General features: G+C 39.1%; 2 protein-coding genes across 6 annotated transcripts; both read right to left on the bottom strand.

Annotated features, from left to right (window-relative positions):
- Window positions 1–20: 20 nt before the first annotated feature.
- LOC307043295 (uncharacterized protein) lies at window positions 21–26084 on the bottom strand. Of its 4 annotated transcripts, none has more exons than XR_013809323.1 (8): window positions 25974–26084; window positions 23343–23408; window positions 3967–4100; window positions 3709–3856; window positions 1774–2343; window positions 1415–1438; window positions 1174–1312; window positions 21–1036 (listed from the first exon to the last, which is right to left on the bottom strand). XR_013809323.1 is itself a non-coding variant. In XM_079687656.1 (8 exons), exons 1-8 carry the CDS (start codon window positions 5213–5215, stop codon window positions 779–781), a joined length of 1326 nt encoding a protein of 441 aa, XP_079543782.1. In that variant the 5' UTR covers window positions 5216–6406; the 3' UTR covers window positions 21–778. The 4 variants fall into 4 exon arrangements, 2 of the variants coding, with proteins under 2 accessions (XP_079543782.1, XP_079543781.1); XM_079687656.1 differs by lacking the exons at window positions 23343–23408; window positions 25974–26084 and adding an exon at window positions 4842–6406 and having other exon boundaries at window positions 1774–1878; window positions 2200–2343; XR_013809322.1 differs by having other exon boundaries at window positions 1174–1438.
- Window positions 13173–17362, bottom strand: LOC307043988 (uncharacterized protein). 2 transcript variants are annotated; one of them, XM_079688966.1, is made up of 5 exons: window positions 16590–17362; window positions 16196–16466; window positions 15953–16089; window positions 15622–15825; window positions 13173–15281 (listed from the first exon to the last, which is right to left on the bottom strand). In XM_079688966.1, exons 1-5 carry the CDS (start codon window positions 17211–17213, stop codon window positions 14502–14504), a joined length of 2016 nt encoding a protein of 671 aa, XP_079545092.1. In that variant the 5' UTR covers window positions 17214–17362; the 3' UTR covers window positions 13173–14501. The 2 variants fall into 2 exon arrangements, with proteins under 2 accessions (XP_079545092.1, XP_079545093.1); XM_079688967.1 differs by lacking the exon at window positions 15622–15825.
- Window positions 26085–26437: the final 353 nt, after the last annotated feature.

Below are 26437 nucleotides of genomic sequence, written 5' to 3'. Positions count from 1 at the left end.
TTTATTAAATAAAAATACTGTTATGAACACTATACAATGTCTTTATTTTGATAGTTACCAGAGTACATTGTATATTTAATACTAACATAAGCTGGTGATAGATAAATGCTGGTCTGCTGGTCTGCCAGCAGACACATATTTATAAAGAAAGAAACAGAAGGGAGGAAATGATGATAGCTAGACTCAGAATAAATCACACAGCATTGAATGGTACGCTGCATGTCATGGGGAAAAGTAACAGTGACAAGTGTAGGAACTGTGGAGTTAAAGAAAATGTGGAACATCTATAAAGCTGAAAGAGAAAAACTAAAGGATAACGTTTTAGAGGCCGAGAGGGAATGGAGTGTGGTTGGTATTTTGGGAACAAAAGGTTTGCTGCTAAAGATCTGAACAACAAAAGATCTGTAGGACTGAAGGATTAATGGTCATCCACCTTTATGATTTCCCTTCAACGTCACCACACAACCATCTCTCTGTTCCCTGCTCTCGGCTTCCTTCCATCGTGTCGCTCTTCAATCCTTCATTTTCATATCCTTCAGTATGTGCATGCAAATGTACTTTTGCATGTAAAAGAAGGAGTAGAGAGGAATACACAGCTAAAGGAATGAGAGCAGCTCCAACAGTAACATGCTGCATCAGAATTTATTATTATTTACATTTTATTGCACAACATGTACTTTTACTGCTGATACTTAAAGTACATTTTTGTTGAAAGTATGTCTGTACTTTGACTTGTAATTTACATTGTTGTATTGGTACTTTTGCGTAAGTAATGGTTTTAAGTACTTCTTCCACCACTGCTGAAATCGTGCGAAGAAAATGTTGCCTGACCTAAGGTTCTGGGTTCAACATAACTGAGGGTTTGAACAGTTTCAAGATAAACTGCCAATGCCTGACTGAAAGGAACATGGGGGTTTGGTAGGGCCACAAGATCTTGTTCACTCAATGGGCGCAGGAGCTGGATCTCAGGAACAAAGACATTAGATGCACAGGGGGTATGTGGTCCTTCCCAGTCCACACCATAATCCTCACCAACCTGACATACGAAAGGAATAAAGCCGTTCAGAATGTGTAATCAATTACAATGTGGGTCATTTTGCATGTATTTTAAATAAACAATTGAGCCAGGGAATAAGATGGCATACATTACATCATCTAAAAAACGTTGTTTACCTGTGAGAAATCTTGTCCCTCTCTGTTGTTTAGTAACCACAACTGTAAAGGTGAACGTTGGCTTGCAGTCCTCAGCCCATGGTGATTCCATGCCTCCTTGAAACACTGAAGATGATGCTGAATATGTGGCATGAAGCACCTGTGTAGTGCATACAGGTCAAAATCTTGGTCAGGATTGAGTAATCCTTGGGCCTCCAGCTGGATGAATATTGTGTAGAACAGATCAAGAACATTTTCATACACATCTCTCCAAAGGCGCTCAATTCTGTAAAAGAAAGAATGAAATACAGCCTTTATATTGTATTTTTGGCAGGTCACATTATTCAACAGTTAGCAGGATGGAAAAGTTGTACAAGGTTCTACTAGTAATGGCTGATTGACACTTATGTTCAGACTGGAGTGTGAACACAATGATGAGCGAAGTGAGAGCTGGATTTTAGGTAGTGACCAATGAACTTGTTATGAACTGCCAGTAAAACGCCCCGCTATCACCCCCTGCCCCGCCTGAATGTAAGTATTGTTTTGTGAGGGTGGACAGACATGCTTCTTCTCTCGGTTTCATTGTACTTTAATAATTTATATTTTTTAAATCCTCCATACCTTTGGTTATGAACACTCCGTCCAGTAATATGAGAGCTCCTGTTCTCCCCTTGTGTTTGGACCATGAAATGAGCAACCCTAACATTCTCACCCCCCTTGTCAGATCTGTAAGGGGAAAAAAGTACATTTATCTGAAGATGACTATCCAACATAATTGTACCTTCAAAAGAAAGGTCTTCTCTCGGAAAGCCTTCTTCAGGGTCTAAGCATACCCTGAAGAAGGCTGTTTGTGCCGTTCTGCGTGGGTTGTAACCCAGCTCTGTTTTAAGATTACCGAAGAGCACCTTCATTACACTTGTTTGAAATTCCGAACACTCATTTTCTTTTTGATAATTGTACCTGTGTTACAAATGCTATTAAAATACATTTTAGTCAAATAAGTCTCATTGTACTTCATTTATTAGACATTTGTAGGACATTACATACCGAATTCGAGATGGCACGCCATAATGGCCAACAGCAGACAAGAAGCCTTCAAGAACAGTTGTAGCTCTGTTGTTGGTGGCACTACTTAAGTACACAATTAGCCTGGAGAATCCATCAATGCCACCATGAACAACAATCCTCCATCTGTGTGAAATATAACAGGATTAATTGGTTATTGAATTGGGGCCTCATGTCCAAATCACAGTTGATAAAGGCACATCTTGTTCATTAAGCTATGTTAGGAATAGGGTAGGAGGGGTATGGTTGTGGCAGGTTGGGTGATAACGTTGGATATTGCAATAGCAACATGTCCTGCAATATCACAAAACATTATTGCCATTGCAATATCCAACATTATCGTACATTGCATGTTAACCTTCTTTAAGTTAAAAAAAGTTGTACATAAATAAGCAAATTCAATGGCTTAATTTACTTTACCAAGGCAAGCAGATTTGTCAGCTGGGTGAACAACATTTATATTTTAAAGTACCTTTTTCCAACATCTAACCTCTCATCTCTACTAAAGATGGAATCACACAAGGTGCTAAAATGTTGGTTTCCGGTAGGCTAATCTCCGTAAAAGGACTTTGCCAATGGGTCCTGAGATTGTTAGTAGGCTAAAACTGATTTGACCACCTCAGGTGCTAATACAGTGCCCTAACAGAGTAAATATGAAGAGGAAACATGTGATTTCATGTGAACATGTGAACATATGATTTCATGGTACTGTTTGGAATTGAGACATATTCTGGATCATGTTCATACCTTTGAAAATGCTTATAAATAATGTTGTATGTCAAAGCTTACACACATTTGTTAAAATACATCATGGATGTCCCAACTAAGGGTCAGTGTGGGTGCATTTCAACCAAGCAGAGAAACACCCGATTCCAGTGCACCAACTAGTTGTGAGTTCATGTGTCACTGCTTTGTTGGAACACATTCACACCAACCCTTTGCGGATAAAATTGGACACCACTGACATTATGGTACTATCAGAAGAGCTCATATTTAGCTAGGATGTATGTGGTAGAGGGCTTGCCCCCATGCAAGGACTGTACCTTTAGTAGCATCTAATTGTGTTTTTGTTTGAAATTCAAACTCAATTATTATCTAATGGAGTAGACAAGGAGTTCAATTCATATCCTCAACTAACTAACATACAGAACCCTCATTGTTATATTTTGTATTAAAAAAGGATAAAGGCATCTTTAAGTATTAATGACCTGGCCGTATATCTTTTAATGTTACTTTTTCCTCAGCCTTCAAATTGGTCTCACACTCAATACTTCCAAGGGTGCAATGTCTGTAGATAGCCCTACTTATTTCAGCAATCACACCTTCACCTCTGTTTTCTCACATGATGTTACTATTTAGTGATTTCAGGTGGTGTGGTACAGGCTTGGAACAAAGAACTGCAGGACTGCAGCACTTGAGTACAGGAGTTCAAGAGCAGTGGCCTACTAGATTATGATGGACACAGCTCAAAAAGCAGCAGGAAAAACTGACCTGATCAGCTTGTGATTACCGTCTATATGCCATAGACTATTTGGTGCAGGAACATTGTACTGACGACGCCTTGTAGTCTGGAGGGTTAACCTTCGCATCAAGATTGCTCCTGGATCCACTCTCTGCATTGACGCCCTTACTCGATGCCCTGATTGAAAAAGGAGATTTATTTGTTTATTCAAATTGGCGACTGGCTAAACCCACGTCATTTGGAATTGGGTTGAACATTGAGGTTAAACAAAAACTGTTAATTTTTACTTTGAATGTTTATGCCTCTGGACCGTAGATGTCCCAGCATCATTTTATATCCAGTATTCGGATTAGTGCGCTGAATCTCCATCACCAAGGCATCTACATCGTCATCGTTAATTGAAGAGTATAGGTCTGATTTTCTACAGTAGAAAAACATAAAACATATATATGTGTAATGTCACTTCAATTATATATTACATAAGCGACAGCAACGTTAGTTAGGTGTAACAGTTAGCATGAACACAACTCCAGTTATCTTAACATTAATTTATACAGTGGCTGCAACTTCACGTGTATCAGGAAACATCTCTGACTTTAGTCATTTTTGATGAATAAACAAAAACCGCAATTTCACGATACAAACAGATTTCGGTGTAACAATAGTCATATCTGACAGAGCAGCTGTTAATAATAACTGACCTAACTTGTGCGCAACGTCAACATAAACGTTTTGGCTAACGTTGACGAACATCCACCAGTCTAACATATATACTCCATTTCAAACATCTCTTCGTATCATATTGCTACACAATACTAAATAATTGTTTGTCAATCATGTTTTAATTTTGTTAACTGTATTATACACGTTTTTGCCCACCAGTGTCGTCCATAGAAATAAAATAGGAGTAGAACGGACATTCCCATTGCAATCAACGTAGCAGGATAATGGATGTATTATATTTTAAGATAATGCAGGATGGTCAGAGCGGCCGCCATTTGTATGTGTACCGTTGCCATAGTGACAGTTGTAGCGGGCTGACCATATAAATAGAATATGAGTATAGTAGTATACTCGTATTCTATTTCTATGGGCTCGTTATTTGTATGACGTTAGCTAGATAGAGCAATAATTTGATTTTACGTTAGCTCAAGTAATTCACCTTAGGCCTTCTTCGACCGATCTCCTCTGAATTGTGCGGGATGACACACCAAACAGATCCGCGATTTCTCGGGTTGATAGACCGGACAGCACATAGGTAGCGAGCATATCGCATGGAATATCCAGAGGCGGGCGTCCTGCACCTGTGCTTGAACCAACTTCTTGGACATCTTCCACACGAACACGGTGCTCAATCAGTGTCAAAGTATTTACAACTTCGTCATCCGTGTCGATATCTCGAAGAGCGCTTATCCGCCCGAGTACTTCGATAAAGTCTTCAATATGGGCCAACACAGTATCTGTTGGTAAACCGTGTTGATCAATTTGATCTGCTAAGGATAGCATAGCATCTTGGAGCCCACCGACGTCTTCCATGTTGTCTGCCCCGCCTTATTTTCATTTAGTAGTTATTATATAGTTTATAAAAGAAATTTTAAGTCCTTCTCCTCCATTTTCTTCCTCTTCTCGAGTAGTTAGTGTTGTGGTGCTGTTGCTTTGGTCTGGGTCTCTGGATCTGTGAGCTAACCACGCCCCGTTCATTTGCATATAAGGAATGGAAATGTCTCATCATGAAATGTCTCATCATGAAATACAAGTCACCTGAAATAAATAAATGCGTCATTATGAAATACAAGTCATCTGAAATAAATAAATATGTCATTATGAAATACGATTCTCTTGAAATAAATAAATGTGTCATTATGAAATACAAGTCTCTTGAAATAAATAAATGTGTCATTATGAAATAAAAGTCTCTTGAAATAAATGTGTCATTATGAAATAAAAGTCCCATGAAATAAATAAATGTGTATTTAAATGTACATGTATACATATTTATTGCCTCATTTATTTATTTCATAATTTATTTCATAGGCATATTTATATATATATGTATTTATTTAATTATTGATGTATTTATTTAATTTTGGCTTAAATGGCATTCCATATTCACCAGCGGTCCAGTCTGTGCCACAGTGACTCCGGACGCACAGTTAATATTAACGAACATATTAGGTATATTAGGTAATGTAGCTGCTGAAGCTAGACCATCATCGCCGAGCAGCAGAGGCTTATTATACATCATGAGCAGAGCCGACAGGCAGGAAGACTCGAGCACACAGCTCACGCTTCATTATAATATATAAAAAAAGCTCGCGGCCGCACATTAATCCGGGTCCCAGACCCCCTCCCATACCCCAAAATATTTGTATTGCAGATCTACATGAATCACACAAACGACCTATTTTGGATTCAAAACTGAGAATTTCGCCGAAAGGTGACAAGTTTGCATCCCTGGACAAGATAACCAAAATCCTTGAATCTACACACAGCAAATAAACTCAAATGACACAACGAGATGTAAAAAGGAGATCACACATATAGTCGATATAAAACTGGCCGCTTCAATCTGAAGAGCAACTAAAACAAAACACGGGAGTGTATCTTGTTCTTGTGAACACTAATGTTATCCACAGCATACAAAGACACCACGAAGTTCTTAAGGAGAAAACTAGTTGCTAAAACAAAAACACGTTAGTGTACCTTGTTAGCTAGCTGACATTAACCTTAAACATTGCACTGATATTACTCACTGAAACCTTGTAAAGCCGGTCCCGCATGCTGGCTCTTACAGAACCGCTCCCTTTCGTGTATGTACAGCTCTCAACATGCCCAGACTTGTAGTGATTTTCACCTCGTTTTATACTTTTTCGCCTCATTCTGAAAGAAACAGGTGAAATTTACTAACGTGACAGCCATATTTGTGATGGTGACGCGTATTGTGCGAGACCAGAGACCTGTAGTTCACTGAGCGGTTTCACACACAAAAAATTGTAACTTCACTGTTTTCCGACACATTTTTATTTTTTTGACTTGCAAAATGTTCTTTTAAATTTGACAAACATAATATGTGTCATTCGTGGCACAATTCAAACGGGATCGAAAGATGACTTTTCTCTCTCCATTGACGTCAATGTATAATTTTCCGGGTCGGAAGTAGATGGGCGGGACTTCGCCTCTATTCTTTCCTCCTCTCTGTGTCAGTGGGGAAGCCGTACATGTGTACTCCTTTCTCTGAGCGATTGGAGCATCCCCCAGCAGCTCAGCAAACCATGGGGGAGACTATATGCCAGGACAACACAGAGGAAAAGGCACAGACAAACTGCACGCATGCTATTCAATGTTTATTGAATTCCATTTATTTACAAAGATGTTCCTAAAACAAGACATTAACATCATCATCATCATCATCATCATCATGCTGCTGCTGCTGCTCGCCCTTTGACTCATTGTGCTGTCAGTTGACAATCATTGATAGGCACCTGTCGGTCTCCTGTCCTTTCTGAAAGTCATAAAGATTACATTAGTCATTTAGATTACTTATGTCCTCAATTACCATGGGATTACTGAAACCACCATGAATTAATAAAGAAATGGTAGAAATGATTCTAATCAGAATTTTGAAACCTTCCTTCCTTCCCTCCCTCTAAATATATCAATAATCTTGACTCATACAAGTTTAAGAAGATAATATTTGTTTTAAAGAATTCAAAGCAATAAACAACAGCAACAGGCTCTGTAACCAAGGCAACGTTAGCCTAACATGTATGTTAACAGGTAAGATAGCTGTTCAATCTATGCATGTATATTTTCTACTTTTTGTAATGCTATGTTATTTCTATTTAAGATGTTTACATTTTCGATTGTTTAATTCTAGTCTTTTAACTGTCTAATGTACAATGCCTTGTCTTTTGCTGCTGCAGCGTAAACATTTCCCCAATTGGTATCAATAAAGTACTTCTTATTTTGTCTTAATCCTCAAATATTAGCAAATGTTCACAACACATTGAAGTAACTACATACACATATCGATATGTTGTATACATATTGCAAATCAAAACCTTTATTGACCAATAACTACCAAAAATTTCATTTCTATCCTGTTATTAATGCGTTCAAATCGTGATTTAAATGGCCCGCCACAAACTTCCGGGAACTTTCTGAGTCTCTGAACCATGTGACAATCAAGCATTTTGGACTTGCGCTGTCGCAACTCTTCTTTCTACATGGTGCTGGACCAGCCAATCAGAATTGACCTTCTCGAGTTCTCCGATTGGTTGGTTTTGTGGTACATTGGTAACGCTGTGAAAACTTGAGCGAGCAGGCAGGCAAAGCTTAGCGCGCACAGGGTGGAGAGGTCGACCGAGCGAGTATGGAAAGCCTGAAGTGCCACCATTCGCCCTTTAAAACGTGCGGTTTTTTTAAAAACCGCGTTTTTCGCGCGAAAAACGCGTGTTCTTGACGCGTCTCGAAAAACGCCCGTATTACGCGCAAAAAACGCCCGTTTTACGCGCGGAAAACGGGCGTTTTTTAATATGATAATGAGCCCCTCCTTCTGATTTCCATAGCCACTAAGTTTAAAGTGTCTGTAACCAATCAGTGAAGAGTAAAGCCAGACCAAAGCAATCTGTAGACGAAAAGTTCCTGACATTTTTAGGCTTTGCTGTAAATTGTATATTATTCCAGATTCAGGGGACCAAGTATTAATTTTCAATTGTTTAATAATAGAATACCATTTTTCTAGTGTAAATGTTGTTATGGGGTCTAGGTCTCCCTTTTCTTTAATATGGGGAGGTATTTCTCTTTGCCCTATGAGTGGTTGAATTGGGGACTCATATGTAAGTATTTCGATGTCTCTCCAGCGGGCTATATAATCGGAGTTGCACCAGTAAATGAGAGGACGTAGTTGTGCTGCATGATAATATTCCTTTAAGTTTGGAAGTGCCAGTCCCCCTCTTTCTTTAGGCAATTGCAGTGTGGTATATCTTATCCTAGGTATTTTACCCCCCCATATGAATCTTGATATAAGCTTATCCCAGCTTTGGAACTGAATCTGCGGGATATTTATCGGCAAGGATTGAAATAAATACAACAAGCGTGGTAAAATGTTCATTTTCACTGTATTTATCCTGTCAATAAAACTCATCGGGTAAGTTGACCATTTTTTGAAATCTTTCCTTATATATTTTTCAATACATTCATAGTTGCTTTGGTACAGCTTTGCTACATTTTTGGTTATGTTTATTCCTAAGTATTTAATTGATTTAGCTTCCCAGTTTAAATTAAATTCTTTTAGTTTTTGATTTGGAGCGCAGTTAAACATAAGGATTTGAGTTTTAGATATGTTTAATTTGTATCCTGAATATTCACCAAATTGTTCCATAATTTGCATTAGCTTTATAAAGGAGCTTACTGGATCTTTCAGCATGATCATGATGTCATCTGCGAAAAGGCTAATAACATGTCTGGTACTATTTTTTGTAGCCTGTTTGATAGTATCGTAGTGTAGAGCTTGTAATCAACATTAAGAATTGAGATTGGTCTATAATTTTGGCAAAATTCTTTATCTTTTAGTGGTTTGGGGATAACTGTAATAATTGCTTCTTTCCATGAGGGGAGAGTATCCTCTTTTGACATGATCCAATTAAAGGCACCTAGTAGCAGTGGAGACAGTTATTTTTCTAGTTATTTGTACCACTCAGATGGGAATCCATCACTACCTGGAGCTTTGTTTGTTTTCAGTTTTCCGATTGCCTTATGGATTTCATATACAGTTATCTTTGCTGTTATACATTCATTTTGAACTTTGCCTATAGAGGGCAGATCCAGTGAGTCTAGGAATGACTTTGTACGCATATGATTTGTTGGAGACGTTTGCATGTAAAGATCTTTGTAATAATCTCTAAAAATATTTTCAATTTCTTTGGGTTCATATTTAGGTTGATTTGTTTTAGGGTCATGTAGTTTGTTGACTGTGATTGCTGCCTGTTGCTTTCGTAAACGTCTTGCCAACAACTTTGTAGCTTTGGGGCCTAATTCATAATAATTTTGTTTAAGATATCTTGCTTTTATCTCCATATCCTGATGTAGTAAGTTGTTGATTTGGTTTCTCACCTCTTTGATTTGTTTTTGTGTATTTATATCACTTTTTTCTTTATGTTTTTGTTCTAATTGTTTCAGGTCGGCTGTGAGATTATTATATTGAGTTTCTTTTACTTTTTTGAGGTTACTTGTAATAGAAATCAATTTTCCTCGTATTACTGCTTTTAATGCATCCCATAATATGGCTGGGTCTGTGTTGTCGTTATTGTTTTCCTCTAAGTATTTCTGTATTTCATCTTTGATTTGTTCAACAACCAATTTGTTATTCAATATGCCCACGTTCAATCTCCATAATGTGTCTCTCCGTCTGCACCCCAGTTTAATATTCAAGTAGATTGCACAATGATCAGACACGTCAGCCACTCCAATTTGACAGTCCTGTATTTTATCCCTATTTTCCTTCTGCATAAAAAAGTAATCAATCCGTGAGTATACTGAGTGTACTGCCGAGTAATAGCTGAAATCCTTTTTTTTTTTTTATTAAGGTCCCTCCATACATCAAAGAATCCCATTTCTTCCCAAGTGTTTTTCACCAGCTTTGTAATAGGTTTTTTAATTCTCTTGCAGTTTGTTGTGTCCAGATCATAATCCATTATCAGATTGAGATCTCCCCCACTTATACATATTCCCTCTGTTTCTACTGCAATCAGATCAAGCAAGGCCCCAAAGAAATACTTATCACTCTCAGGTGGTGCATATATGTTCACCAATGTTACTTTAGTTTTGTCAATTGTCCCTTTCACAATAATATATCGTCCCTCTCTCTTTTATTTCTTTTTGGTACTCAAATATGACTGCATTAGAAATTAAAATTGCTACTCCTCTTTTACGTGCGTTAGAGTGGGAGCTGTAAAAGGTGTTTTTGAATCCAAATTGTTTTAATTTTTCATGTTCCGTCTGTGAAAGGTGGGTTTCTTGTAGGAAAGTAATCTGTGAATTTTCTTTTTTGATTTTCGTTATAATTTTTGCTCTTTTTATCGGATTTCCCAAACCATTAACGTTAAGGGACATAAGCTTAATTCCGTCTTGTATGTTAGTCATAGGTTGAGTTTGATTCAGTCATTTTGTAGTGTCTCCCACTCAGGTTAACAGTGATATAACTATTGGCACTTAACAACATTGAAAACAAGAAAACATTTCTAAATGTAACTATAGACAGAAAAGGCGACTTCCAAATAGAGGTGTCAACAACCCTCAAATGTTGACTCACCTCTTGTTCTGAGGGGGAAAGTCTTCCATATGGGAAGGGCCCCCAGCTAGTAGTAGGATAAAACCCAAATTGAGTTAAACTGCCCATACTAGGCTTATACAATAACATAGGCAGCTATGTTTCATTCCCTTTTTAAGCCAACATGCCAGATATCAATATGTATTCATGTCACTTCTCATTTCAAAACTAACAGTTCTTAATGTTTTTGATTAACATTACAAGGATATATTCTTATCTTTTTCCATTATGCGTCAGGCTGAAGAAGAAGACTTTCATTCTGCGTTGTTTTCTTAATGTTCGAATTCTCGCAGCAGTCCTCTCGCCCGTTTGCCTGTCTGCGTGGTTCTGTTGTTTCCGAGGCGTGTCCAAGTCTCGATCCCCGTGGACTTGAGCCCGCCGCGGCCAGCGGAGCCTCTCGTAGCGGTGGTGTCTTCTACTTCATATCCTCTTCCCCGCATATCGCTGGCTGCTTCCTCTGCGCTGTTATATATCTTCATTCCATTAGCCCAGTGAATACGCATCTTATTTAGAGGTGTCTGAAAACGGATGCCTTCTCCCTTCAAGATCTTCTTAACGCCTGCGTATGCCTTGCGTTGGAGCAGTATCCTCGCGGTGTAGTCGTGGTCGAAATATATCCTATTGTCTCCGAGTTTGACAGTTTTCTTTTCCCAAGCCCTCTTCAAGACCATCTCTTTTACATGGAACTGCAGAAAGTTCAGGATGATCGACCTCGGAGGTTGTCCCGATTTTGGTTTCGGTGCCAGGGCTCTGTGGGCTCGTTGAATCTGGAGATCTGTCTCTAATGACAGCTCGTTCCGCAGCCATTTATCCACAAACACCGCCACCGTGTCACTTTTCAGCTCTGCATCTTCTGGTATGCCGTATATTCTCAAATTGTTCCGTCTGGATCTCGATTCCAAATCATCCAGCTTTTCAGTCATAAACTTGTGTTCTTTTATTATTTCCTGCATATCGCTTTTTGTCTAGGTACTCCAGAGCTCAAACTCCTCCGTGCGATTCACAACGGCGTCTATTTTATCATTTTTCTGTCCAACTTCTGTTTGTATTTTTACCAGTCTCTGGTTAATGTCTTTTTTGAATTCTGTCAGCTCTTTTTTTATTTGAGTGGCGATATCCTCCTTAAAGATGGTCAAGTCGGTTTTCAGCTCGCTCCGCATGGCTTCGATTTGCTTGCTAATGCTGTCCAGATTAGCTTGTGGTTTAGCCATTGCTGTGCTAGCTTCTGCAGTTAGCCTATCCTTTTCTTTGTTAATATTAGTTTTTTCTTTACCTTGATGGTTCTCGCTTTTCTTATTCCTTGCTTTTGTTGACCCTCCGCTCATTATCAACTGTCCAGGATGTTTTATATGTTTTAATTTTCGAGTTAGGCGGAGTTTATTCTGTTGGCATAAGGGAGCTCACTGTTCAAGCGACCATGCTGTTCAGCTGTCCGCAAGAAGTACCCCCCCACATTTTGCATTTTGAAATGCTCCCGATTTCTGAGGGCAACTATGGTGTGGGTCCTTGTACTCGGAGTCGGGCTAACATCCACGCTAGCTTCCACGCTAGCTTCCACGCTAGCTGCTATATGTTTTGCATTGAGGTGATACTTGAGGCTTGATGTGCTGCGGTGATATGCAAATTCCTTTTTGCATAATTTGCATACAACCGTGCTCTTATCGACGCTTCCATCCGTCCGTTTTTTAAAACAAAATGTCCCATCCACGGGGCCAACCAAAACGGTCTCATCAGCTTCTTCGTTCATGTTTGACTATTGTTCACTGTGGTTTGTTGTTGTCTGAAGTCATGAACGTTAGTTGGTGCTCCAGTATAATTGGTACGCCCGAAACTCATCCAGTGAGAAATGTTCCGCAGGGCAAAAATAAGTGCGATTAAAATGCGTTAATTTTTTTAACGCGTTAATGTTTGTGTAATTAATTAATCTTAATTAATGCGTTAAAGTCCCGGCCCTAATATATATTAATGCTGTCAAAATTATCGCGTTAACGGCGGTAAGTAATTTTTTGAATTAACTGCGTTAAAATATTGAACGCATGTGCAGAATGGCCCGCCCCATACATCCCACCAGTGGCAGCGCTGGGGTAGGCTACAGCCATACCAAGAAATGGCTTAGCCCCACCATGAAAAATAATCTTAAAGTAAACAAAATAAAGTCCGCCGAGTAAATTGCACAGACAACAGTTAGTAAGATTGATTTCAGTAGCCACTTGTCTGGAAATACCGAAGACCAGAAACGGTTTTGAAAACTTTTGTCACGTAGTGATCGTCTTCTCAATAGAACATCTTTGATAAGGTCTTCTGGCCAATCAGAATCAAGATAACGGCGTGGTGTTGTTGCAGGAAGTCCTGACGGAGAATACTTTTGCTGTAGTACATCTCTATATACATCGATACAACATTACATGTTGATAGAAATCAATACGTAATGAATTAAGACCCCACGGTTTGATGATTGATAGGTGTGTGGGCTGTCTTTCATTTTGACACACAGAACAATGTTATAATAAACATACATACTGTATGTTAAATGGATATACCCGCCTTCTTTCATTTATCTTTCCATTCTCACAACAATATACATAAAGAAATGGCATATTTTGGACATAGTTCGAATGGGGATTAATCATGATTAATTAATTTTTCAACTGTGATTAATCTGATTAAAAATTGTAATCGTTTGACAGCCCTTATATATATGTTTATATATATATTAGGGCCGGGACTTTAACGCGTTAATTAAGATGAATTAATTACACAAAAATTAAAGCGTTAAAACAATTAACGCATTTTAATCGCACTTATTTTTGCACCGCGGAACGTTTCTCACTGGATGAGTTTCAGGGGTACCGATTATACTGCAGGGATGCAAACACAGGTATGGTGAAAAAAGAGAGAACTATTCGAAGCAGAAAAAAAACAGCGTAATATACCGTCTGACAAAGGCCTGTGCTATAATGCTTCAATTAACTGGCTATTCTTTATAATATACTCAGATCAGTAGGAGACGGAGATGTTAAGTTATAAATCAAGGGGTTTTACTATTATTATTTACAGGTAAATATTATCGAGGGCGTAACTTTGGTTTAAGAAGTGGGGGACACACAAAACAGGGGGTCCTCCGCAATGAAACATATCTATTATCATTATATATAATGAGAGTGCAAACTTATCTAGTATCCTATCCATATGAACCTGTTTATTTGTGGGGGGGACCTCACCTCCTCTAGGGGGTCCGGGGGCATGCTCCCCCGGGAAGATTTTTTTCTTTAAATTGAAGTTAAATGCATCAATCTGGTGCACTTTGAGGGCAAAATTAAGAGATGTATGGATACATCTCTCAACACTCATATAAAACAGAACTGTATAATGCTTCAATTAACTGGCTATTCTTTATAATATACTCAGATCAAGAGGAGTCATAGATGTTAAGTTATAAATCAAGGGTTTTTATTATTATTATTTACAGGTAGATATTATACACTTATGACTTTAAGGGTTTTTCTTCTTCTTCTTTGCTTGCACAAGTGTTTCTACTGCTTTACGTCTAGCAGCATTCCGTTGCTTAGCTGCATGTCTCAACCTTGCTTCTTTCTCCTCTTGCTGTGCTGTTCTCTTGCTCTCTTGGGAACTTGCACATGTTTTCTTGAAGCCATACTCCACCTGTCTCCTCCCTTTCTCCATAAGCCTCTCCTCTCTCTGTGCTTTATCCCTTCTTGCAGCAGACCTCATGTTGCGGCACAGTGTTCTGTCAACTGGTCCAAACTTTTCGTCTTCTCTCTTAAACATCATGGTGGCAGTCATGCCCCTAGACTTCATGGCATACTTTGCTGTCTGAATTGCATCGAGAGTGGCAATGTTCATTCTTGAGCTTTTAGGGTCAAGAATATCTCCCATTAAGTTAAATGAGGACTCCACCATGGGCCCATGGAAGATAGAAAGAGCACCTCTGATAACCCCACTGAGAGCTGGATATTTCCCTGTGCTCATAACATGAGCCCACCACATGACCCTGTTGTCTCCCTCGTGATACTGTGCCAGTGTTAAGTCAACGTTGTATCTGATTATTTCCTGGGTGATGTCACTCTCTGGAGGAACTAGGTGTTGCAAGATTCCTGCCAGCTTCATCAGTTGAGTCCCTGCTTCTGAATGGCCCCTCACAACAGGATCAATAGAGGACAAGGCTTGTAGGGTCTTACTTTTAAGTGGCAATTTGACCTGCATGTACTTGCCACAAGTCACATATGCCTTGGTCACCTTTTCAAAGAAATCCTAACACAAATACAAAACAAAAACAAAAAACACTTTGATGAATATCCTAAGTTTCATGCAGCACAGTGCTACGTTTCTCAATACTAAAGCTATCAGTGAAATGATGGCCTGTACTAGTCAACATCAAGCAAAACAATGTTTAAATAAGGCATGCAACAATTATTCATACAAAAATGACTATGGTAAAACCCGAGATTTGGTGTAAGAATAATATTCAAATGTATGTGAAATAGTAAGAGGTGTGTTGCCTTTGGGTTAACCTGGCCTCTTTCCACCAGGACTCTTTTTTACTTTAATATAACATTACCTAAATACTAACTAATCTATTTCACACACTAACCGGGTGTTTTCGACGGGCTGCTTCCAGGTTTTCTGCCACTTTACCAATATAGGGCTGGGAATAAAGTGTCCTGTTGGCCAAGTCCAATTCTGTCAATGCTTTGGGCGAAATCTTCAGATGCTCTGGTTTGATAAAGCAAGCCAGGAAGTTGACAAACACTTGAAGCTGCTTGTCATGCAGCTTGTGGACCAAGGTTTGACTTTCCTTAAATGCACAGAAAGTGCACGTTTCAGTAAATACTGAACCATCTTTTGTTTATAAAATTGCAATATGCATGTTATTTCTATATGGTGTGTGTTATATACACTGTATATATAAAAAAAACACTCACCTGGAAAACCATCACATACTCTTTTAGTATTGGCAGTACACTGAGGTACACACTGAGATGCAGGTCCACTTTTTGGTTCTCAAACCAGATCTTCTTTACCACTCGGCTCTTCCTCTTCTTCCCCAATTCAGTCATACCTACCAAAAGAAAAACAAAGATAACACATTTTATTATAGTATTAATAACTTTCTCAGAAACAGGACATTCACAATTTGAGTTCCTTGTTTAAACTAATATACATACCTTTCTTACTGAGGTCTTGGTGCACAAATGTGATCCTTCGCTGTGCTTTCTCGCTGACATGGTAGTCTTCATATAGCTGCTGCAATGGATCCTGGTAGAGAGCTTTGTCCTCTTTCCCCATGAAACCATAGTACAGGACCTTGTACACAGGCAGCAGTCTTTTTGTTTGCATCCCAACGTCATACGCAGACAACCAACGGTGGGAGACAAACCTCCTGGGATTTGTAGCAGTTATGTCCATGTATTCAGCGATTTCTTTCAGGTACATGATCTGCAAATAAAGACATAAGTCATTTTACAAGACTAAGTGTCACACCACTCAACACATTAGAGTAAACACGAAGACAAACTCAATCTATCACTTAAGCTAAAATCAAAATTGACATTCAGTTACCTGATCTGATGCCCACAGGTGGTCAGTATGGAGATCTGTAAACAGCTGCTCCAAGTAGTTCTCAAAGGGCTCTGCAAACTTCTTTGCAGCATTGTGCACATGGTGACATGAATCACCATCAACATCAAGAAGCGTTTTACAATGCCGGTTCTGTCTAATTCTTGTCTCCAGTCCTGACTTGCTGCCTCGCATCACATTGCATGAGTCTAACATTATGCTGACCAGGTTTGACCAGGGAATATCTTTTTCCTTAAAGAAGTTGCAGATAAGCTCCTCCAAGCTGGCAGCATTGACTTTAACAACTTCCAGAGAACCCAAATGTTCCACCACAACATCCTTCAGCTCTTGGTCAAAGTAGCTCACAAGCATTGCAAGCACCTTTTTATTACTGCTAGATGTACTCTCATCTACATTAAGAGAAAAGGGATACTTCCTTAAGTTGGAGAGCGTTCTCTCAGAGAATGTGTGGCCCAGACCATGCACCATCTTGTAAGAGGCAGCGGTTCGTGACAGTTTCATCCTACTAAGTGCTATTTTGTCTGCAGCCAGTTGTTGACTCAGTTCAACTAGGACAGGTGCAGTTGAGAGAGGTAGGGAATGTTCAGCAATAACAGCCAGGACCATTGCCTAGAAAACAGATTAAAATATATGAGGTTACTCATTTCAGGAAAACAAATCTAATTTAGCTACAACGAACCTTCCTACTGACAGCACCTTTAACTTAGCATTTGCTCTAAAACAAAAAGGTCCCCCAACATTGCACAAAAGCATTAGGACAGTTGTGTTGGCCACACACACACACACACACACACACACACACACACACACACACACACACACACACACACACACACACACACACACACACACACACACACACACACACACACACACACACACACACACACACACACACACACACACACACACACACACACACACACACACACACACACACACACACACACACACACACACACACACACACACACACACACACACACACACACACACACACACACACACACACACACACACACACACACACACACACACACACACGTCGTTTATGTTGATCAGGTTGACAGAAATATAGTTCAAGTATAAAATTACCGCGTGCGTAATGCTAATTTATTTTAGCGCGTCGATCGCTCTTATATGTTAGCATTGAGCTTACGGAGTATTTGCCAAATTAAAATTAAAAGGATGTACACGTTTGGAATTGTACCTTAATAATTAATGGAGTCATTTGGAGTGAAATTGCCAATTTAATCAGAGGGCCGATCACCTTTAGGTACAAATAAAGCTTATATAGCCTACAATACATTACATTTCATTTAGCTGACGCAATACAATTAGCTGATGCAATACAATTGTATTATACAAAAAATACCATTTATATATAGTCTATGGTAAAAATACATAACATACATGCACTTTAGAGCTAATGATGTTATAACAGCCAACAGAAAAATTTACTTACATGTGGTGGTTGCGCAACTGACTGGTGCAGAAGTGCGCGTCATTTGTGCATGACTGATGTGCAACAACATGTGACTCCTGTTTGTCTTCTGTTGGTTGCTTGTTAGCAAGCAGACCCTTCACGCGATAGCAGAGCGAACAGGTACAGGAGGCGTAGAGCGAGGGATCATTTGTCCACTAGTCATGCTCGCGGATGGATACAAAAATATACTTTGGCGGCCGTTAATAGGCTATACGTGGGCGGCCCGCCCAGGTAAAGTCTATGTTTTGAAGAGAGAAGTTGTCCGTCAGTCCGTGAGTCGGACCCCCCCCCCCAAACAAAAACTCTTTGGTTCTCCACGAATTACACAAGTCACCCAATTCAGCGTTAAAAAAGCGGGAGGCGCCGAAAAGCAACTAATTTGCATGTATGATACTGGAGCACCAACTAACGTTCATGACTTCAAACAACAACAAACCACAGTGAACAATAGTCAAACGTGAACGAAGAAGCTGATGAGACCGCTTTGGTTGGCCCCGTGGTTCGGACATTTTGTTTTAAAAAACGGACGGATGGAAGCATCGATAAGAGCACGGTTGTTTGCAAATTATGCAAAAAGGAATTTGCATATCACCGCAGCACATCAAGCCTCAAGTATCACCTCAATGCAAAACATATAGCAGCTAGCGTGGAAGCTAGCGTGGACGTTAGTCCGACTCGGAGTACAAGGACCCACACCCAATTTGCGTGTGCAACAGAGAGATTTTATTTTTCATCAGGATATTGGAAGAATAGGAGGGATTGAGGTCAATCACTGGCACTTTTTTATTTGATTTTAAATGGTACACTTTATGTTGAACTATTTATTACGTTGTTGGTGCAACTGGCACTTTATGTTGAACTGTTTATTGTTTTGGCCAAGGTTATTGAGAGAGTTGGACTGAAATTGATTAGATTTTTTAAATCAACTGTTGGTAAATCAACAAAGTCTGTTATGGCCTCTGAAGCAACAGAGAGATGTTTTCTAATAGTCAGGGTTTCCATTGTTCTGAATGTACTTGAAAGTATTGTGTTTACTTAAAAAACAAAGTGTTATAGTTTACAGAAGGTCTACCTACCTATAGGCTACCTGAATCTCTGAAATGTACTATATTCCTAAATATGCTATTGCTACACTTTATGGCAAAAATTGCACTTTTCTGTTGGTCTTTGTTAAGTACCACCTTGAAAAAAATAAACAATGTTTTGTTGCTTAAGCTTATGTATTCAGTCATTATTCAATGGTATACTAAAATCCATGTGAAAAAAATTGCTTCTCACTGTTCTCAGGTCAAATATTTATATGTGATTAAAAATGCGATTAATTGCGATTAATTAATTACAAAGTCCCGGCCCTAATAAATATATAAATATATATATATATATATATATCAGCCATGGCGCTCTCAGAGAAAGAGAGATGTGAAGAGGGAATTAATGAAATGCAGGTGTACACTCAATACATTCTTTCTTTTCAAATTGCATTGTGTTGTACTTTACAAAGTATTACATACAAAGTTAATATATATATATATATAAATATATATATAAGGGCTGTCAAACGATTACAATTTTTAATCAGATTAATCACAGCTTAAAAATTAATTAATCATGATTAATCACCATTCGAACTATGTCCAAAATATGACATTTCTTTATGTATATTGTTGTGGGAATGGAAAGATAAATGAAAGAAGGCGGGTATATCCATTTAACAAACAGTATGTATGTTTATTATAACATTGTTCTGTGTGTCAAAATGAAAGACAGCCCACACACCTATCAATCATCAAACCGTGGGGTCTTATTTTATTACGTGTTGATTTCTATCAACACGTAATGTTGTATCAGGGTATATGCAGGAATCCTGAGGTCAAATTGAATACCTTTTAAGACCTTTTTTAAGACCCTTTCCATACATTTTAAGACCTCATCGCAACTTTGAGTTCTAACAGGTTACATTGGCGACACACTTTACCTCACATTTACTATATTGATTGTAAGATAGCAAAACTAAACAGAGTGCAGACAGACTACTGAAGCCTCCTTTCCACATGAACTTCAACCTCTCTGTGAAGGTCAGGTTTAATGCAGTATGCTGCTTTGTTGCTTCTGTACTCTTTCATTCCAGTAAAACTCCTCAGAAACCATTAGAAACCAGTATTTGACCAATAAACAAAACAATTGACAAAACTTTGAACTATGAAATATATTAAACTTTGGTGAGCTTCAGCGGGGTAATGCCATAGGAGCTCCCTCACAAATACCCAGGGGTTAAATTGGGCTGGGGCTGTCCGGGGCTAGGCCCTGGCACATAGGACGATGCTCTGACGTCATCACCCTCACACATTTGTCATATGTTTACAAAAAACGATATATATGTTAAGACTTTTCTCGTTGTTAATATAGACTATATTTAGGGTCTATATGTGTTGACTTTACTTTAAAATAGCAGATCTCTGTGACCGGATATAGTTTGGCTTAGACCCCGGCACCACGAGGACGCATACGGTAAAACGCATACGCAAACGCAAAAAAGTATTCCGTTCACACGCATTTGATTCATTAATGTGTCCGTTCACACTAGACCGCTGGAAATGCTGGAAACGCTGTAGTACATATGCCAGGCCTGTAAGTGGCGCTGCTGCAGCCACAAAATACACCAAAAGCAGCGAAGAAGACCCCGGAGCATAGTTGCCTTTAGAGATGTCCCGATCCGATCACGTGATCGGGGATCGGAGCCGATCACGTGATTTTCAAAAGATCGGAATCGGGAGGAAAAAAATCGGGGATCGGGATTTAAAAAAAAATAAATGTTATAAATACTTTTAAAATGTTGTATTCAATGTTACAAAACAAAAATGACCATGTAAAAGTCTTAAAGTCATCCTGAGGCCTTAGTTTTGGTTTCAAATTACAGAACATCATGTATGTGTTGCTTCTTTGGGGCTTGTTTTCATAGACCTGGTTGCTTATTTCTCTCAAATCTGGCAACAGAGTGGGCAGGGCGCAGTGTCTAATTGTAGCAGTAAGCTAACGAGTACTGAAAGCTTTATTTTGTTTTGATCCAATGCTGCACAACTGAACTGATCCAATGCTGCTGTGAAAGAAAGAAGCTATATCCATGTTGGATAGAATATCCAATTTAAATAAGAAAAAATAACCTTAAGGGACAACTTGAATGCTTTTTTTTCTCTTAATGCATTGCATAAAGATCGGAAAAAATCGGTATCGGCAAATTGTCAAAATCAAATGATCGGAATCGGATCGGGAGCAAAAAAAGGTGATCGGGACATCCCTAGTTGCCATGGTTGCCCTTCTGTTTATTCTCCGCGGTGGACGACGTGTTCTCCTGCTGTATATCTCTCAGGTAGTCCACCAGCAGATGAAAAACACCCACCTCTCCGCCTCTTCCAAGGAACGAGGGAACCGTGCGGCAGAGTTTCCGTTAAAAAAAATGTTCCGCCGGTCAACATGTCCGTTAGAGTTGAAATCTTCCGTACAAAATTAGAAAAATGCCGATCAGAGGTCTTCTTTGTTATTTATTGAGCTTTAAAACAAATTGATGACGACTCTGTTCCCTGTATAATAATGTTTAATAAACGGTGCCTGCCTCTCTTTTCCTCCCCCTCTTCTGACAGCCCAGCAGCAGCAGGAGACGTTGGGAGAGGGAGGCGGGCTATTTAATCGTAATCAGAAAATGATCATATAGGGCACACACGGAGCCGTTGGACCCCCAGAGCGTTGCGTATGCCAGTCTACCCACCTTGGGACCTCCCCCCCCCACAGAGCGGAGCAAGGCAACGAAAATTAAAATAAGAAGCAGCATTTTACGGCGCGCTATGGGGGCCGCCTTGAGGGGGTTTCCCGACATGTCGTTTCAGTAAATTAAAGGGTGTTTCATGTAGTCGTTGCTGTGGGACTTCTTAATACCTTGGAAAATGCCGTTTAATACTTTTTAATACTTTTTGCTAAATTGATTTATCAACTTTTAATACTTTTTAAGACCCCGCGGACACCCTGTGTATCGATGTATATAGAGATGTACTACAGCAAAAGTATTCTTCGTCGGGACTTCCTGCAACAACACCACGCCGTTATCTCGATTCTGATTGGCCAGAAGATATTATCAAAGATGTTCTATTGAGAAGACGATCACTACGTGACAAAAGTTTTCAAAACCGTTTCTGGTCTTCGGTATTTCCAGACAAGTGGCTACTGAAATCAATCTTACTAACTGTTGTCTGTACAATTTACTCGGCGGACTTTATTTTGCTTACTCTAACATCATTTTTCATGGTGGGGCTAAGCCATTTCTTGGTATGGCTGTAGCCTACCCCAGCGCTGCCACTGGTGGGATGTATGGGGCGGGCCATTCTGCACATGCGTTAAATATTTTAACGCAGTTCATTCATAAAATTAATTACCGCCGTTAACGCGATAATTTTGACAGCATTAATATATATATATATATATATATATATATACTCATTCTGACCTTATACATGAATGTATCTTTTAAGAGTTATTAGCCGCATTCTCCCAACTGTATAGTCAGCCAATAGGTATGGATCAGTCAGTTCATTGGAGTCAAGAAGTTCCACCTTCTTTGTAGGACACAGTTTCAGTTCATAGGCTCTGTAATGTTCCCTATACCATGCACTCAGCTTTCTGACGATGAAAAGCAGCTTATTCTTGATAACAATCATCTGGATTTTTTTCCGTGATTTCCACGGTTTCCTATTGCAGCTTGAATGGGATTTGAAGTGCAAAGTTCAGTGGCCAACTCTTTCACAACTGATTCATCAACTTGGCAATTGCGATCTTGTAAGAAGTGGATTATAGTCTTTTGGGTAACTGGCACAGAGGCAGTACCAATTAAATATTGCAGCTCTTCTAGAAGCTCATTCACAGCTGCACTTGATACAAGAAAATCATTTTCTAATTTAAGTAGGACTGAGGCAAGTTTTAATTCAAAATCTGTTGAAACTGTTGATTCTTCATCAGGAAGTTCTTCAGATGGCAAATCATCATTCAACTGATCAGTAGTACCCGTTTCAAATTATTCTAAAACATCATACCCATCAACAATTCCAGGCTTTAAACCATTAAGTGTATGTGGGGTATGCTTCCTCCATTTGTCAGTATTGAAAGCTCCGTAATGATTTGTTTTGTATGAGCAACCAGAAAACATACAATTTACAAATTCATACCCTCATGACATTTTTTTTATTTTATTTTTTTAAACTTACCACAAGCAATGCCCATTCACAGGATCATCCACATGGGTAGAACAGTTGGAATAGATGGCTACTTCCCTGAAGTTTAAAAGAGAAAACCTTTCATTAGTATTTAATTAGCCATCAAAGTGTCTAAGCTACAAGAAGATCATTGAAATATTCAAAATATATCAAACATTAAACTTAAATTCGTTACTCAAAGCCTATACTTTATTTTAGGACAGTGGTCAACATTTTGGTGATGTAAAAATATAAAGACACAATGTTGTAAACTAAAGTTACATTTACAATATCTTTATCAATTGAACTCGAAAATTAAAATATAAGTCGCTCGTCAATATGAAAGAAGCCCACTTACTCGGTCCTTAAATTGACGTTTAACACCATAATTTCTACTCTGGTAATAAATACAAATTCATAGTCTTATCTATTTATTTACAATAGAAAACACGCAGCCCGCTTGTTCATACTGTTTACATGCCACCAAGCCTCAGTTAAGAAAAGGTAAAGTTGATACTTAATGTTTGTCTGAGTATATCTACCTTTGAATTAGGGCTGGGCGATATATCGAGTTTACACGATACATCGTGGATTGCATTCCATGCGATGTCGTAAATGACCACATCGTGAACATCGAGTATTATGTTGTCAAATCAATTTCCCGCCGCGGCCAAAATGAGCTTTCCTTTCTCCCTCATAGACACAGTCACACACGCAGGCACACACGCAGGCCCCGTCTAACTTGCACACAAACATTACACACATGCACAGTGACAGAGAGCAGGGCTCGACATTATAAATGGCCCGCTGGCTCGGAAGCACTATTTAGACACCCCGGGCCAGCATAACGTACTTTCCACTTGCCCGCTCGGGCCACTAAAAATATTGCTTAAAAAAAATAAAATTGTCCAGTGGTATAGGTACTTTGACAAGCAATTTTGTTAAATTGTTTCTTTTATTAACGCTACAACATAGCGTTTCGTGAGGCGGTTGTCGTTGTTGGTTGAAAGGCAAACGGGAGCCTGCTAGCGTTGGCTCCGCAGCAGCTGTTTGCTGCAGAGCCAGCGCGAGCAGGCTCCCATTTGCCCGTGAGCGCCGGGCAAAAAACTATCTTCAAATAAAAGAAAGTCACCGGAGGAGTTAAAGGAGAGTGACAGGGAGCATGAGAAGAAGAGGGAGAGAAAGTTTCAGCCAGCTTGATCGATGGAGTTGGCTTCTAGTGGTGCAGCGACGCGTCCTAAAACCCTTTTATAATCTATCGATTAGATTTATGATTCTAAAATTATAAAAGTAGGATAGACATGCAAAACGTGCATTTATCAAACAGGTTTGTTTTCCACAGACCTTATTTACAGCTATTTTCCAAAACCCTGTGGAGAAATCCCATTGCTTTTTTGTCGAGGGAACCAGCAGCTTCCTTCCTGGTTTAGGACGCGTCACTGCACCTCTCAATATGATGCCAATATAAACAAGGTCTTCTCTCGGCTCTGTACATCAATGCCGACCTATGCTGACAAGTAAGTGAAGAGTAGAAAATATAAAGGTATTGGCTTTAGGGAAATGTCCCAGCAGTTTAGGAGAATGAAGGTTATAATCTAATCTAATACATAGCCATAACATGTCTAACTCCTGATAATGACAGGAAGACAGAAAGCGCATTATACTAATAATAATAATAATAATACTCATAATAATAGCAGACATTTTTGAACAATGACCACAATATCATTATTTTCATAAACCAAATATGAACAATTGAGGAAAATGAGGAAGAACTGATGATTCAAATGTTGTAGTACAAGTAGTAATGTAGTTAGTGCATAAATTACTATTGCAACAAATGTGTTAATTTTCATCATTATTCGATTTTTTTAATGCAGACATATGTTGCAGGGACTACTAGAATCATCATACTGGCGTGACTGTAAACATAAGTTTTTTTTTTTTTTTAAGAGGACATTTCAGAATATCGCGATATATATCGTAAATCGCGATATAGTCAGTAAATATCGCGATATCATTTAGAGACCATATCGCCCAGCCCTACTTTGAATCTGGCCATGACTCATGCTGCTAGGCCGCTAACGCTAACGCTAGAATGCCTTATTCAGACCTTTAGCCTTTAGTCGAATTGGAGTCATGGGTGGGTAGTGTTTTTTCTAGTGGACTGAGCTACAGTCCACTAGCTCAGTTAAGAACATTTAACCTTACAGTTAATGTTGTGTTGAGAAATATATGCTCTGCTGAGTGTTCTTCACTGGATAATGCGTGGTCTGAATAAAGCATGCTAAACGTTAGCGCATGCTAAACATTAGCGCAAGCTTTTACGGCCTACTCAGTCAGAGTCACGGCCAGACACACGTAGGCTAACGTTTCCCATAAATAACGTTACATTTTCTTAACTGAGCTACCGGACTGTAGTAACGTTAGCCACCCATAACTCCAAGCGGGCTAAAGGCTAAAGCTAATGTCCGAATAAAGCATGCTAGCGTTAGCTTATAAGGGCTATCAACAGCCGGTAAGAGTCACAGCCAGAGTCAACGGAAGATATACTCAGACAAGCGTTAACGTTTCGGTATGTGAAATTATATTATATTATATATATATATATATATATATATATTAACATTAGTTTATCCTTACCAGTATCACATGTGCTCGTTTTCCAAGTGTCAAAGGCTGGATAGAAGCGGATGAAGTCTGCTGGTTACGACGGTTACCTCTGTCACTAACCGATCTGCCCCCCTGCCCGATCTGTACTGCGCATGTGCGAGATGGACAACTACATACGGCAACCCAAATGGGACACTTGACACAATGGCCTTTGGCCAAGCAGAAAAAGAACACCCGACAATATTAATCTGAACGAGAGAGGTTAGTTAGTTAGTTAGTTAGTTAGTTAGTTAGATTAGTTATTGTTATTACAACGTGACTTCATATTACAACGTGACTTCTCTATTATTTAACAACTCTTTTTATTGGGTTCTTTTATTTTGGGTTAAGTAGATTGTCAGAATAAGTGAGAAATGGATTTAACTTCTGTTAGACAGCTATCATGCTGAATCAGTTGTCCCTCCCCCTGGTGCCAGGACAAACAGATCCATCTC

Source organism: Notothenia rossii, assembly GCF_949606895.1.
Source record: "Notothenia rossii genome assembly, chromosome: 6".
Lineage (NCBI taxonomy): Eukaryota > Metazoa > Chordata > Actinopteri > Perciformes > Nototheniidae > Notothenia > Notothenia rossii.
Note: the sequence above shows the minus strand (reverse complement) of the source record. Positions and strands in the feature narration are given on the sequence as shown.